Source organism: Camelus dromedarius, chromosome 10, assembly GCF_036321535.1.
Source record: "Camelus dromedarius isolate mCamDro1 chromosome 10, mCamDro1.pat, whole genome shotgun sequence".
Taxonomy (NCBI): domain Eukaryota; kingdom Metazoa; phylum Chordata; class Mammalia; order Artiodactyla; family Camelidae; genus Camelus; species Camelus dromedarius.
Genome location: NC_087445.1, coordinates 36,967,457 through 36,984,120, shown reverse-complemented (window position 1 = coordinate 36,984,120; position 16,664 = coordinate 36,967,457). Strand labels below are relative to the sequence as shown.

At 42.9% G+C, this 16,664-nt stretch overlaps 1 protein-coding gene across 1 annotated transcript in view; it reads left to right on the top strand.

Annotated features, from left to right (window-relative positions):
* Positions 1–16,664, top strand: part of TRPM3 (transient receptor potential cation channel subfamily M member 3) — a 724,277-nt gene that overhangs the window by 647,835 nt on the left and 59,778 nt on the right. Inside the window, exons 20-22 of the mRNA XM_064490266.1 lie at positions 2,474–2,614; positions 8,987–9,115; positions 13,703–13,954. Coding sequence (XP_064346336.1) covers positions 2,474–2,614; positions 8,987–9,115; positions 13,703–13,954 — 522 coding nt within the window. The remainder of the gene's footprint in view (positions 1–2,473; positions 2,615–8,986; positions 9,116–13,702; positions 13,955–16,664) is intronic.

Genomic DNA, 16,664 nt, shown 5'->3' with positions numbered 1-16,664 from the left:
TTGACAACTCCACTCCTTTCAGAGGATTGATATTTGAGCGTCTGTGTTAAGCCAATATATCCTTTCTTGGAATGGGACATTTTCCCTTGGTCCTTCCAAAATTTTATGTGGAATACCAGCCTCAGTTTGTTTCACTTTAGTAGCCTTTAATAGCTTAGTTCACCTCAGAGGATCTTTCCCAGATGTGACGTCTGTGTCCAGCCAGCAAAGATTCTGAAATCCATATTGTCCAGTTTTGTATTTGACCCTGTTACAATCTGTTTTAAGAAATGTAGGCAAAGGAAATGTTTGACTACTGGGAAAAGAAATCAACAAAATCAGCAAGTTAAGCTGCTTAGGCCAGAATTAATGAAATGTCGAAAATGCTTTACTTAAAACCATGAAAGGCAAGCCTCTTAAAAATGCACTCATTTTTGGAATATTTTTGAATAATAAAGGCAAAACAGATTGTGCTTTTGCTTTTGTTTTACGTGCCTGGCCAGGTACATGTCCTGAATTTTGCCCAATAAAGTCCCAAAACATCCACAGACCCAGGGCATTGTTATAACTGTTGGGAAAGCCACTATCCCTAGAGGGTATCCCAAGATGCCACTCTCCAAGCTGCCTTTGCTCTCCTCTTGTTGTGTACCCAAATGGTCTTGTATTATTGAGCATATAAATAAGCAGAACAGAAGTAGGATAATGTTACATAGATTATAAATCATAGAAGGCAAATATCATGTAATTTCAGAGTTTCCTGAGGTCAGTGATCGATATTTATAGAACCCTGTTGCTGTCTAGAGTGCTATATCCATCATGAAGATTGACTCAGCTCACTGATAAAAATTAATTCTCAGGTAGGCCATAGTGTGGAACCTTGTCTATTCATTAATTAAAGGTACTTTACCTGCCAAAGGGTCCATAAAGAAATAGAAGTTACCTTCTCCAGAAATCCTATGGTTACAGGTAAATTATTTGTGATTGTTACATATTTGAGTGAAGTGGATATTTGAGGCAATGACACATATACAAATATATTAATTCTATTTTAGGTAAGGCAGTTTGAAAGCAGACTTATTTAGCGATTGTTTCTGTTCTCATCTTCAAGATAAATTATTTTGGTAATTAGATTCTCAACTTTAAACCCATATCCCCAGTACTTTTTCCTGTCCTTGTCAATTTCTGAGCAGTTTTAAGGTTTTACTCTGTTCTCATACTTAATAAAAATTTCATTTCCTGAACATTGTAGAACTAACCTTGTCTTAGAACAATATAAAAAGAACTAAAGCCAAGAAATTATGCTGTAATAGACTCCTAATATCACACTGTTTTTTTTGTCTGGTGAGAGATCCCAACTAGATCATTTCAGTCAAGAATATCTGAGGAAGTTTTAGTTCACTTTAAGGACCACCTAACGTTTACTGAGCACTTATGGAGTGCCAGGTGCTAACTGATTGTAGACCAACCCTATATCAGGTGCTGTGACTACCCTTATTTTACAGTTAACGAAACTAAGTCTTAGGTTAAAAGACTTGTCCAAGGTGCCACAGGTTCTAAGTGCCCAGGCTAGGACTCAGTCCCATTTCTGAGTGACCCAGCACCAGGAAGTCTTCACCATTAGGATCCTCAGCCATCTTTGGGGCATCCATCCTGTCATTTGCCACCCAGGCAGGCATGAGCCTGCCTTTTCTCAAATTCTGCCTTTTTTGTGATGTTTAATCATTGTTGCTGCCGCTGCTGCTGTAGTCAGGAATGAGAAGGAAATAACTGAATTCTTAAGTTAGTCTCCAACAACTTGGAGATGAGGGCCTTACCAGGTCAGATATGACTTCTCTAGTCCCATCTGACCGACTCTTCCATGCAGAAGGAGGCAGTGTGCCCAGGAGTCACTAGAATCACCAGACTAACACCAGCAGTAATTCAGGCTTTATGGGGTTTGAAATCCAGGAACCAAGGCACATACCTAAGGGTTGGGTAGGCGTTCCTAAGTTCCAGGCACTTCAGATAACTTAACGTCTTGAATATTCATAACCGTTGGCTAAATTAGGTATTACTAGTCAATTCACCTTTGATTTAAGAGTAATTAATATGAGTAGAGAAAGAATTTGAACCCAGATCTGCCTGTCTTACAATATACAGAGGGAGAGAGGGGTTGGGAGGAAAGGCAAATTCCTGGTCTTTCCAGGTTATGCTCTTTCTCCCTCTCAGAACTCTGGGTATCTTCCATCACCACAGCCTCCAGAGGTTCCAGGGTGAAAGAGAAGAGCATGATCAAGAAGTATCCCTAAGGCCTTTCATCGCAGGCAGAGTGTACACAGATTCTTTGTGTAGTGCAAATGCACACTTAGGGAAGGTGCAGCCTCTGAATCTCTGGGGGCCCTAAACAAAGCTCTTAGGTTCTATGAACATGCTTTCCCCATCTGTAGAATGAGCACATTGACCTCCATGCTCTCCAGAACCCTGCTGTGATGGTATCCCTTCTCTTCCACTGTAGGCAATGTTGGGACGAAGCAACGGGGAGTCCTCCAGGAAGAAGGATGAAGAGGAAGTTCAGAGCAGACACCGGTTAATCCCCCTGGGCAGAAAAATCTATGAATTCTACAATGCACCCATTGTGAAGTTCTGGTTCTACACTGTAAGCATCTTTCCTTTTCTTCTTTATAATGGATGGCCACAAAGAGCTAACGTCGGTTTCTCATGCACCTGGGTGGTTTCCTCATAATATAAAGACAACACAGGCAGGAATAACAGCACTTTGACCTTGCTTTTTCCTGTAGCTTTGCAAGACTTGTAGTTTGTGAGGCAATTTCCACAGCTTCTACATTTCTCCTCCTCGCAGAAAACAAAGGCAATGATAAAAGTGAGAACTAACAGAAATAGAGGTGAGATGAGTATGAGTCTAGTCTAGAAGGGAAATAGAGGTCCTAGACAGAACGCTTCCCTGTTCTGGATGGATGAGTGCTGGATCAGAGTTTTCCATTTTAGATGCCAGGCCTGGGTCTGGGGGAACATTTGGTGGGCAAGGGCTGAGCAGAGTGTTAGGAGGAGCCCCATAAAGATGGGTAGCAGAAGTGTGTAATTACTCCCAATCTGGTGGTGTCATCAAACCACCTCTCTTGCTCTGACACAGTTAAACATGCAAACCAAAGCAGCAGAAACCACGCAAAGCAACCTACAATCACAGCAAATATTGTTCAGTAAGCACACCCTGCAAATATTTTCTGCCCACAAGATGAAGGATTATTCCTGAAATAGCCTCCTGATTTGGTAGAAATGGCTCAACGGTTGGTTTTCTGCCTCTATTTTTCATGATATTTTAAGCTTTGGGTGAGCTTTGACCCAGGTCATCTCTACTGCTCTCCAGCTACAGTGGAGCTGTGCCAGATAAAAGACAGTGCATCTGTGCTTTTGACCTTTGTCACAACCAGCTACACACCAGTCACTTAAGTCAGCAACAGGATAATCCGAGTCTGAAGCTGAGATGATGCAAATGACCAGATGAGGTCCTGTAGGCTAACAACTCAACGCTGGCTCTAAGCGAGGTTTTTCTAGCCTCAGCACTGCTGACATTTGGAGCAGAGTAGTTTTTCTGAGGGGGCTGTCCTGTGCCTTGTAGAATGCTTAGCGTCCCTGGCCTCTGTCTACTAGATGCCAGTAGCAGTCTCCAACCCCCAAGTGTGATAACCGAAATGTCTCCAGACGTTGCCAGATGTTGCCTTGTGGGGTCAAACTGCCACAAGTTGAAAACCACTGCTTTCAAGTATTGTCTTGAAAGAGGATGGGAAATTATCAAAGTTCAGATAAGATTTCTTTTAGTGAAGGAAAAATTTTAATTTATTAAAATTAAAAAAAGAAAAATTTCTCCCCCCAAAAGATAACTAAGACATGCAAATATCATTTCTATGTATATATTGTGTGCAGATATACATTTATTTACCTTGCTGATAACAACTGAGTGGTGGCAAGCACAGACTTTGTGGAGTCAGGTAGCCTAAGTAGAAATCCTTTCTGGGCCTCTTTATTGTTATGCAACCTCAAGCAAGTTACTGTAGCACTCTGTTTCCAGTTTTCTTAAGATGGGGATAATAATAGTACCTACTTTATAAGGCTGGGTAGAGATTAAATGTGTTAAAATATGTAAGGAACTTAGAACAGTGCCTGGAACATACAAGCTCAATGTAAATGGAACTGTTGTTATTCCTAGGCTGGTCCCATTGCAGAGCAATAGTCAGTGTTTTATTCATCCCCCACTCAGCAATAATAAAATTTCACTTTTTGAACACCTTCTTCAAGGCACTGTTCTACACGCTTTATATATACATTTTCTAAACTAGCATTTCTATCAGGATAACGTTTTACACCCAGCTCTGTCCTTTCTCTAATATTAGACTGCCTTAATTGCCTCGGCCTAGGACAGAGGTGGGCGAACCACAGCTCCTGGGCAAAGTCTGCCCACTGCCCGTTACTGTGGCCTGTGAGCTTTAAGAGTTGAAATAAAATTTAAGGGAGATTAATTTGTGACACAGGAAAATTACATGAAATTCACATTTCAGTGTGCATCAATAAAGTTTTATTGGAACAAGCCAGACTCATTCATTTACCTATAATCTGACTGTTTTTGTGCTACAACAGTTGAGTTAATTACTTGTGATAAAAACCACCTGGACCACAAAGCCTTAAAAACTGTCTGGTCCTTTAGAGAAAACGTTTACAGACTCCTGATCTAGAGCATAAAAGAAACCAGTAGTAGTAGTAGAAGTAGTAGTATCAAGAATTATCTATCACCTTTACAAATAGAGTACTCACTTCTCTTATCCTTACAACGCATCTCTTTTTTTCTTTATCTGTGTTCAGTATTAATTTTATTTCCATGATTCCTCTAGTCCCCATTTATTTACCTGAGGCAGTTTATTAGCCAAGAATGTTTTAAAATCACGAATGCCTTGGCCAGTGGTTCTCAGCCTTAGCTACACATTGGAATCACCTGGAGTGCTTTAAAAAAAACAGCACACAACACCTAAGTTCCGTGTAATCTATTAAAGAAAATACCTGAATTCTGTTCCTAGAGATTCTGACATCATTGGTCTGGGGCACAGTCCAGGCATCAGGATATTTCAGAGCTCCCAAGTGGCTGAAATGAGTAGCCAGAGATGAGAACCACTGCCCTAGGCAAATGGCTGAGTTCTCCGCCCAGTATTTCCAAAACTTCCATGATGATAAGGGATTTGTTAGAAATGCAAATTCCTGGCCCTAGCACAGACCCACTAAATGAAATCTCCAGGGAGGAGCCCGAGAGGCTGTGTGTTTAACCAGCTTCCCAGATGAGTCTCGTGGTCCGGGAAGTTCGGAACACAGTGCTTCCCTGTATCATCTCCTGCAGTTTGTGAGGCTGCCTCTCTGAGAAGTGGAGCCAGTCTGTCCAGCTTCCTTCTGTGTGGCTGACTGAGTTATCCTTGGCAAACCCATCAGAGTGGATGCTCCAGTCATGTCCAATTGTGTTTCCACAATGATTTTCAGAAATCCATATATATTGACAAGGCCCAGGCCTCAAAAAAGTAAATAGAGATACCCAGAGATGCTTAAATAAAATTCAGCTTTATATCAAAGGTTCCATTTGCTTTTGGCTGTGCTTTTTTCTGTAAGAGTATTTTCTACTCTAATTTCCGAAAGTATCCCCTTCTATACTCCCAAGGTTCTGAAAGGTAGATCACACCTCATTTCCACAAAACCTTGCTTCTGTATCCTAGCAAGTTTCCAGAGGAGCAGGTTGGAGCCTCTTCTCTTCCAAGAAGAAAGGAGGCAGGAATCCAGCTGGCTCCCAGGCTGGTTTGTGATGAGAGGCTGTTTCAGGTGCCTAGCTAGAGAGGATGCCAATTCAGGGTGCAAAGTTGTGCCAGGTCAGAGGACACAGGGTGTGCTCTGGGCTTCTCCAGCAGGAACAGACTCCTTTCTCTAGTAACACCAGGGCCCCTCCACTCTCTGGTGGCAGTAGGAAAAGGCCTGGGAAGAAGTTAGGAACGGCCGAGCCCACCAGGAGTCCCCAGGTAGCTTCAACAGGCTTTGGTGCTTGTGTTTCATATTTTAGGAGTCATGCATCTTAGTTAATGGCAAATTTATAAAAAGAATATATAAGCAAATAAAATACAAATTCTTACAGGATTCACACTAACTTAAAAATCATAAAATTATGTTTCTTTTCAAAGCTATGGCATTCCACACACAGCTTGTTAAAGCTTACGGAATATATATGTGTGTATATGTGAATATATATTCATACACACACACCATTAAAGCATGCCATGAAGCAAGGCTTCATGAATGTTAGCGAGTTCTCATATAGGTTGCTTCCAAGGCAGCAGCCAATCCTCTGTTCTGCCATTTAAATATGTTTAAAACCCTATTTTTGGAAGTCCATATTTTGAGAGTTGTCCCAAAATACTATATTGTAGCTTGATTATGAAAAGAAAAGCATTGTAGAGTAACTGTGTTGTAAAGAACAGGCAGGAATCATGGAGGAATAAGCAATGAGGTCAATTTGAAAAAAGAATTTTAAAAAAGAGGCAGAAATAGTTAACAGGAGGTAAAGAGGAAGGAAAGACTGAGGTAAGAGGAGACAAGAGGAACAGAAATTCCTTGAAAAAAAAGGTGTAAATCATGTCAGCCACCATTCACTGGGCCTCTGTACTGTGTCAGGAGATAGAGGTATATTCCCCTCCCGCTTCCAAAAGCTCTACAGGGTGAGTAACAATCGTCTCCATTTCACAGAAGGAGCCCAGGCAGGTGAAGTGATTTATGCAAAATGATACAGCGTGGAAGTACTTGAGTCAGAATTTAAATCCAGGTTTCACTGGCTTTCCATCTGCGTTCCTCCCACCAAACACTAATCCTTCTGCCAAACAAGCACATAGACCCGTTCAGAGGACTGAGGCAGATTGAAGGCATTATTTCACTATTAAAATGCAGAGGTTCTGGAAGAATTGTGTGTGTGTGTGTGTCCCTGGGCCTACAAATGACAAGAAAAGATAGTGCTTTGGAATGTTTTGCAATGAATTGGGTAAAAAGATAAAAGCTGGGCAGTTAACAAGATTCATTTCCCCAGAGGCAACGAAATTTGATCCAACAAAGAGAAGGAAGCAACCAGAAAGAAAGAGAGAAGGATTTCAGGTCAGAAGGAGACTGAGGGTGTATTTTAGCATTTAAACATTGAAGTCCTTTCCTTGTGTTTTGTAAAATACAGTACTCACAGGGCCTAGAGAGTTGATGCAAGTGTCTAATGGTAAATAGGAACCATATGAAACAAATTGCATTTTAAACACCACCCTACACGATTTCAGTTTGAGTAGACTCTTGTCAGGTGAGGTTTTCACAACGTGCTAATGATGCTGAAGGAGGAGAGGGAGGAACTAAGACACAGTAATAAAAGACGGTGCCTTGACAAGCGGGAATCCCTCAGATGGAGGGTGCTGCTGACCCTCCAGCACCTTCATAGCTGCCCTCTCACTTTCGTACGTTATCTCACTGAGCTCCAACATACGCCCACCCTTCAAGAGATGAGAAATTATATAGTTGTGCCTGTAAATCTGTCAACATAATAGGGTCTGAGAAGATATATTAAGATATATGTATTCATTTATTTTAAAAAGAAGAAAGGAATGGAAAGGGAGAAAGGGAAGAAGAGGGGAGGTGAAAACAGAAGAAAAGGGGGAGGAGAAAAACAGAAGAAAAGCAAGGGGGGGGGGAAACAGAAGAAAAGGGGGGATGGAAAGGAGAAGAGGAAAGAGGTCCCGTCTGCAGAAGAAGCAGCGTTTCTCTAGCTCTGCAGGGCCGTTCGTTCCCCTTTATCTCCCAGCCAGGCTGCATCTTTCTCTACCGTCTAAGCTGGCTCCAGGAGAGTCACACTATCACAAGAATTCTCAAGGCCTCAGTCCTTCTGCCTGCACTGTGTCCTGTTCTTTGTTACCGAAACTCTGAAGAGTGCACATTTGAATTAACTCACTCTTAGTTCCTATTCAGCCCCCGAGGCCCCTAAAGCCAGCAAGTACTTTACTCAACTTGAAGCATTGCCTAGAAAAGCTTTAGTTAGCTTCATGCCATTACCCCTAGAGTGAGTCTTTTCTCCAGAGGCTCCTCAGCCCCTTACATAAGAACCTCACCAGCCCTCCTACATTCCACTCATCTAGACATACATACCTGAACCCTCCAGTGACAATCACCAAACCTGAACCCTGAGTTTTTCTGGGCACCCAGCTACTCAACCAGTTCCATCAGGGTTCAGCCTCGGGTGCTGTTGCCTCATGAGGATTAAACCTCACTCCAAGCCACAATCGGCCTTGCAGATTGATTCTTCCTTGTAAGTTGCTTTGTCTTCTCTGGTTTTGCTTCAAAGAAACAGAAACCAGGAAGGGAATATCCCAGCTTGGATAGGGCTGGAAGATGGTCCAGGGATAAAACATAAAGCCCTCCCAGGGCACTGCCAAGCCAAGCACATTAAGATAGGAGAAAAAAAAGACACTAACTCAGAAGAGAATTAAAGTAGGGCTCCAAGAAAGTCCAGGCTATTTTTATGTTGGTTTGACTAATTTACAAGTGTAGCATGTGTCTGCCTTCCCTTCTCACAGACATTTAATCTACCTGGCATTCGTTAGGCAAAAATCGACTGTGCTGTCCTAGTCCAAGGACCCAAGGCTCATGCATGAGCAAGAACAGACCCTGAGAGAAGAGGTTCCCTTTTTAGCCAGGAAAACACAAGAAACGGGATAAACGCAAAACAAAATGATGACACATAGGTACAAGCAAAGTCCTGGGACTCAGAGACCCACGCAAGGATTAAAAGGAAGGTTGTTTATCAGATTATTTCAAATATTAAAGTGTTTTAAAGTTCTTTTCGTAATTGAGAACTCGGAAGTTCATTGTGTCATGAATTCCTAGTCCTGCTTGCTGATCTTGTTTTGTCCTGCCGCGCTCCCGGGTCTTCGCAGCCAGAGCACTGTATTGTGTTTCCTTACAGCTGGCGTACATCGGCTACTTGATGCTCTTCAACTATATCGTGTTAGTGAAGATGGAGCGCTGGCCTTCTACCCAGGAATGGATCGTCATTTCCTATATTTTCACCCTGGGAATAGAAAAGATGAGAGAGGTAACTGCTTTCACAAAAGAGAACAGAGGAGAGAGACAGTGGTTAGTTGCATCTGTGGAGGGAGGGGAGAGGGGAAGGCTCAGGATCCATATTAAGCCAGAAGCTGTGTCTCTAATGCTGCTACAGAAATAAAGAACTTGGCTTTGACGGCTGCTGACAAACCTAGGAGGCTTCAGGGTGTTTATAGGGTTGTCAACTCCACACATGGCTTGGGATCTAGTCTGTTTTCTGCTAGCACAGCTCTTGCCCCAAGAAACCCTCCAGTTGTCTTCAACGCTGTTTACACCCATCTTTCCTCGTCCTAATAAACAGGACTTTTAATTATTTTTTAAATCTTTTTAAAATTTTCAAATTGTCCATTTTTAACTCCCTTTGCAGTTCCTTACTCTGGGTCTCTTTGGACACAGTCTACCAATAACTATGATTCTGAAAAATGCGTTTCAGCAGCTCTAAGAGGAACTATGTTTTCATTCATTAATTTATTCCTTCTCAGTATTTATTATGCACCTGCTGGACACCAGCCTCGCCACCAGCGCTAGGCAAATTGAGCGTATTTCTTGTCCTTCAGGTTGACAGGGTAGGGCCCTCTATTTTCCCACCAACCCCCTCGCAGAAAAGGAGCCATCAAAACGCCACCCTCCTGTGACTGACTTTAGTCAAAGCTGGCCTCAGGGGCCGTCAGATTCAGAGCCCTTAGGATGAATGTAGTCAAGCAATAATCCACCAGAGGGCTCTGCAACCCTGCCCAACATGCTCCCAAATCCCAGTCCCAAACCCATAGGGGAGGCAGGCTTGTGCCTGTGACATTCCTCTGCATTTCCCCCTGGAACTACAGTCAGCAGGAGAGGCCTTTTCTGTAAGAGTTACTCCCTGTCAAGTCCACTACATTCTCATGAGCTCTGGGACTACCCTGCTTGCTGTACTAGAGGGACTGGGAAAACATTGGGCTCCATAGGAAAAAAGGATTCCTACAAACCCACAAGCCCACCCTTGCCTTCGTTACTAAAACAGGTTAAAAGGGTCTTCCTGTCTTAGGGCTTAGCTCTAGAATGTTCTCCAGAGAAAAAGATGCCATTGAACTGGGATCATTTTTTAAAAAGACAAACGTGTATTTAGAGCCCTTCTCTTGAGTTTTTAAACTGCTTTGGGGTATATTTAAATTCTAATCACCATGCCCCCATCCTGAGAGTATGGAGGTGGGTACGCTAGTCCCAGTTTATAAGGGACTGAATTTTTTTTTTTTTAACGGATGCCTTTGCCTCCTTCCAGCTAGTCGTCTACACTTAGATTTTTCCCATTCATAGTGCCTTCCACTTCCTGAACAGTGTTGCGCCTTTCCATCTGTAAACTGAAAAACAGTAATAAATTCACTTTGGTCTTTGTGTAGCTTTCTGAGAACTGAGGCCACTACTGCTGAGGGCTCTGTTGCTGTGAAGTGCCAGCTCCCTGGCTTTGTGATTTAAAGCCCAGATGCATATTCCTTCCCCATGATAAGCAGAAAAGGGAAAGACTTGAGCGGGGAGACTGGAATCTCTCCAGGGACTACACTGGAAGAAGACAGGGAGCAGTCTGTACTCCACGGACTGTTCTGGAAGAGGCTGCCAAGCAGGCAAGCTGCCAGGAATCTCAAGGCCTGGATATCCATTTCTCCTGAGGCGGCATATAATAGCGGAGAGGGCAGGCCTCGGGAGCCTGGGGTCAGGAGGGGGTCAGTGAAGAGTCCCTGTTCTGTAGGAAGCTGTGGGGTGGGAGGCACTGACCACCAGAGTCTCTGAGCTCTTCCTCTGTGGCCCAGTTGCCCCCTCACCCCATGTCCCTGAACCCCTGACACAAATGCTCAACTGCCAAGCTGGTGAGGACCCCATAGTTCCCGCCTCATGCCTCCTCACAGTCAGCACGCAGGCCCTCGAGACGTCAGATGCAAGATCCTGGAAACGTGGAACAGTCTGTAGGCTTCCACGCCCTCCCAAGGACATACAAGGAGGGCTTTGTGGTTTCCCATTCTGCCCTCCCCTTCCCAGCACCACATATTTCTGTGCATAGTCACCAAGACAAGCCCCAGTAATCCCTTAATTGCGTGTAACTGTTTTCACGGTGCCGTGTAGACGTTCTCTCATTTGGGGCCTGCCCCCTCCCCTCGGCAACTCCATGGGGTAAATGGCACAGCTGTGAGGACATCCTCACTTTACAGGTATGGGAACTACGACTCCAGGACTGAGCAATTTTTCTGCATCCCACAGCAAGAAAGGAGAGCCTGATCTTAAATCGGACTGACCCGGCTCAAGGCCCACCGCTTTTTCCACTCCCCCAGTGGTTGCAAACTGGGCTGCTTCTCAGAACTCAAGTTGCTAAGAGAGGCACCTAAGAGCTGGCTGGAGAAGGGAAGGTGCCTTTTTCACTCCTGCTTCACCCCAGCCATTCTGCTTTTATCTCTTTTTATGTTGAGATTTCACAAGATTACTTTCACTAGTTAAAAAAGTTATACTATAAACCTTAGAAAAGTGTGGGCCAAAGGTTAGCGGAATGCCAAGGCATTCCCCACCGCCCAGCACGTGCACACACAAAGGTTTGCCTAGTTCAGGTGGAGCCTGGCTGAGAAGCTGTCAGCACAGCAGCTGCTGCAGGAATTCCTCATCGGGAGGGCGGGGGCTCCCAAACTGTGGTCACTGGTGTGACCTGGGAGCATGTTGGAAATGTAATCCACAAGCCCCATTCAGGCATACTGAAGCAAAAACTCTAGGATGGGGGCCACCAGAGTATCTGAGTATCTGATGTGTTTTCACCAGTCCTCCAGGTGATCCCGATGCATGCTCAGGACTAGGGTTTATGAATGAGGCACTGCAAAGAATGAGGCTGCCAGGTGGCTCTTGGTTGTCTTGCTCAGCCTTCCAAGCCCTAGTCCTGACTTACTAAGACCTCCTTTCCTTAGTATTTCAGGCCAAGGCAAGCCATTAAGGAGACCGTGAGGATTCCAATAATTAGCTGCAGATTAGACCTGTCCCCAGGCTGTGCTCTCCTCTCCTTTGAGATCCTGAGTCGGGAAAGGGGTGGGTAATGGCTTGAAGAGGTGGAGATCTCAGAGGTAAATACAAATGATTCATGAAGGTAGACCTGCTACATAACCTCACGAGGCTCCTCACATCCTGGGCAGGATGGGTGGCAACTCCTACTATCCGACTGTGTTTCACAGAGTGTGGGCTAGCAAAAGGCCCGTCTAGATTTAAAATAAGTCAGAGTACCTCCCCACAGTTAAGATATCCAAGAGTGGAGAATTGCTAGGAGGTGTCTGTGCAAGTCAGTCAGTCAACAAATATTTATTGAGGGTCTGTTGTGTAGCAGGCCCTGGGGACCAAAGGGTCTGTCCTCCAAGTTCACAGTGTAGGGGAGAGAGATGATAGATGACCTAGATGACCAGAGAGATGGATGGTTGTCGAGAGGAGCGCGTGGATAGGCGATAGCTGGCTGGCTAGACAGGCACACAGCTACACGCCCATATACATGCACACAGAAGATTTCCACATAGTGATGAAATCTTCAAAAAATAGGATAATGTATTAGAAAGTGACTTGGGGATGTGGAGACCCCTGAGGGAGGGTGGTCAAGGAAGTTCCTCCTCAGAAGGGGAAATTTGAGTGGAGACCTTGAGGGTGAGAAGGAGCCAGGCATGTAAAAATCTGGGAGAAGATAATGCCCAACAGAAGGAGCAAGTGCAAGTGTTCTGAGTATAGAATGGATTTGTTATGCTTAAGAGCAGACCACCACAGCCTCAGGGTGGAGAATGGGGAGAATACAGTGGGATGGAAATGAGGCCACCGTATGGAGTTTGAATCTTTCTGTATTTGTCATGGAAGCCATCAGAAGGCTTAAATATTCAATTACCATAATTTGCTTTAGTTTTTGCAGTTGTTCATGTAGCTCTCATCTCTTTTTTAAGCTGAGGTATAATTCACCTATAAGAAGATAAACAGCTCATAAGGGAACAGCTTGATGAATTTTTACCTAGCCATGCAACTGTGTAATCCCCACCTGATCATGGCTTAGGCTTTGAAAAGATCTTTCTGTCTTCTCAGCAAATACATTACAGCTGAGTGGGCAACAAGGCGGCAGGGATACCAGTTCGAGGCTGTGGCAATCTTCTGGTGGATGTGATAGGGCTTAGGATAGAGTGGCAACAGTGGAGGTGGTGAGAAGTGGTTGGATTAGGTTGTATTTAGAAATAAAGGTGATAGGACATGTTGATGCAGAGGATATGAGTGTGAAAGAGGAATAAAGGCGTTCTCCTAAGTTAGTGACCTGAGTAACTCAATGTGGTGATACCGTTTTCAGAGATGGAGAATTTCAGAGATTTGCAGGGTATTAGGAATCAGTAATTTTATAGCAAAACCCTAATGTATGTCTTGGAATTGTAAGGCAACCTAAAGGATTAAACTTACTGTTTATATACACTGAGCTAAGCTTAGGCCATCAGAGTCCTGAGTAGATACAGGGAGACAAAACAAGCTACTGATGTCAGCTAACAGATTGCCAACCGGGCTGAAAGTATAGACAGAAATCAGGCCTAACCCCACTCTCTTCCCTGCCTTTTAGATTCTGATGTCAGAGCCAGGGAAGTTGCTACAAAAAGTGAAGGTGTGGCTTCAGGAGTACTGGAATGTCACAGACCTCATAGCCATCCTTCTGTTCTCTGTTGGAATGATCCTTCGTCTCCAAGACCAGCCCTTCAGGAGTGATGGGAGAGTCATCTACTGTGTGAATATCATTTATTGGTACATTCGTCTATTAGACATCTTCGGCGTGAACAAGTATTTGGGCCCATATGTAATGATGATTGGAAAAATGGTAAGCAGGGTCCTCTGATTCCATGTTACAAGTTCTCAGAGAAGGAATGGTTAAAATAGAAAGAGAGAAATAATGTACTTTGACCTGTTGTCAGTGTCTGAAATGGCTCTGGGGGTGTTTTCCTTTTTAATACCTTTTGAGTGTTCAGAAGTTTGACTACATCTATATACATAACTAGAGAATTAACCATCACTCACTCATTCACTTAGACAAATATATATAAACATCATCTATTTTGTACCAGGCACCCAAGTAGGCGTTGAGTATATAAAGACACTCATTCAGTGAGATAGATGATGAGAGAAAGAGAGAATTACCATTCAGTGTGAGAATACTGTAACAGAGATGTGTATAAAATACAACAGAGCATAGAGAAGAGGTTGGTCAGGGAAAGCTTCATATGGAGGTTACATTGTAGCTGGATATTGGAGATGGTATTGATCTACACTCTAAATTTTTAACAGATTCTTTTTGTCTTAATGAAGTTCTACAATGTCTCTCCCCACACAAAGGGGAAAAAACATAGTTTATCCATTTGAGTTGAGTTGAGTTAGACTGAATTTGAGTTGAACATTAAGTTCTGTCGATATATCCTGTGTTTCATTACATTACAGGAAAATGATGTCTGTTAAAATCTGAGTTCCAGAATCATGCCCCTACTTACCTTATTCTTCAGAAAAAAAGAATCCCAAATGCCAAACTGATAGGCTTCCCCACACATGGCTGTGGATTTGTTCCAATATTCCTTGACCGTACACTAGTGTCCAGACTTTCTCCTTAAAGACTGAGCCTGGTAGGACAGCCTCAGTGTGATCCTGGGAATACACAAGTAAATCAGTTCCCTCTCCAAACTCCCCAGAGGAAGAATCAGAGCCTGAAGCCCAGAAGCTGGGTGCTTTCTATCAGTTACCCTACTTTTCTAAGTGTGTTCCTTACCTAACCTTTTCAGGGCATATGTGGAAAAGCCAAGTATATCCATTTTACTGTGGCAAACACCTCTTACTGAAAAACCTCATTGCTGATATCCTCTACTCCACTTCCATTGTATGAACTGTTGAAACAGTCGAACAATTGGTCAACAGATGTCCTTTCACTCTCACCCAAGTTTTGCTATTTACCTCATTGCTGCTTACCTTTCAGTCACCAAATCAACGTTTATGATTGCTGTTGTGTGTGAAGGTATGTACTGCTACTAAAATGACTCTTAAACAGCCAAGACTTCCTACAAAAGCACTGACAAACTCATACAGAGAGGGAGTTTGAATCTAAAAGGAGAGATCTTGAACAATTTATTTAACCTCTCTGAGATGCAATTTACCATTTCCAAATAGTAATAAATGCATGTTGAAGGTTATTGTGATAATTAGAAATAACACATGTTAAATGTCCAATAGTGTCTAGCTCACATGTTACCATGTCCATGCTATGTTTGTTAAAGTACAATGAAAAAAGGGGAAATCAGTGAGCATACTTATTCTGCTCTATTCCTAACCCTTTTGTACAAAAGCTTGGTATGCATAACACCAGCACTGTTAAGGGCAAATGTCACAAAGCCCGTTTTAGAGGAGAAAAACTCGAATTCAGTAAGCTTGAGTTAAACTTACCCAAAACTGAATCCCAGTTCATTTGGGAATTTTTTTTTTACTAGGAAAAAAATGTGTATTTTACTCTATTACACTACCTCTTAAATCATCTTCTTTGTACTTTAGTAGTGAATTTGAAATCGTGGTGAAATTTTCTACATGTAAAAGCAGACAGTCTCAACTTAGAGTCTCTGAAAGAGATTTAGGAGTGAGGATCTGTGTGCTCTCCGCACAATTTATATATATAAATGTATGGATGTATGAATTTCCTGGATAGAGAGGACAAGCTTCTATGAGATTTTCAAATATTCTCAAATGGACCCAATGAAAGTAAAGAACTATAACAGCTGCAAAATTAGGCCAAGTTTCCTCAACCTTGACACTGTTGCTGTTATGGACTAGATAATTCTTTGGTGGGGAGGGCTGTCCTGTGCATCATAGGGTACTTAGCAACATCACTGGCCTCTACCTGCTGGGTGCCAGTAACTCGTGCATGGATGTACACACACACACACACACATACATACATACATACATACATACACAAGACAACAAAAACGTCTCCAGACATTGCTATATGTTGCCTGTGGAGCAAATTGCCCTCTGTTGAGAACCACTACAATAGGCAGTTACATAATCTGGTTGTTTTTCTGATTGATTCTTACCTTATTTTAATAAATAAAATGTGGAAAGACCCAAACAAGCCAGATATATTAGTCTTAAAAGATGGAGTTGCCTTTAACTACTGGAAATAACTAAAATCACACTAATGCAGGAAGATTATTTTAAAATTCATGTCTATCTTTTTAATAATGCCATAATGATCCCCAGTTTTGATGAGAGTGAAACCTTACTATAGAGTGAGCAAGAGAGATGTACTGTATTTTTTCTACTTTCAAACTTATGAATGACTTCACTTATCAGTCAAGAATAAGTAGAAAATGAGTATATTGGGGGGCTTTGTTCTCTTTCATGTGGCTTTTAAGATAATTCAGTGACTGAGTCACTGATCTAGAAGGTAGGTGAAATATGCCTACAGAAATTATCAGTGAGCCAGATGGACTGCCAGGCCAGAAGCTTAACAAAATATGCCCAGATGTGCTTATACTGAAAGCCCCACAACATCA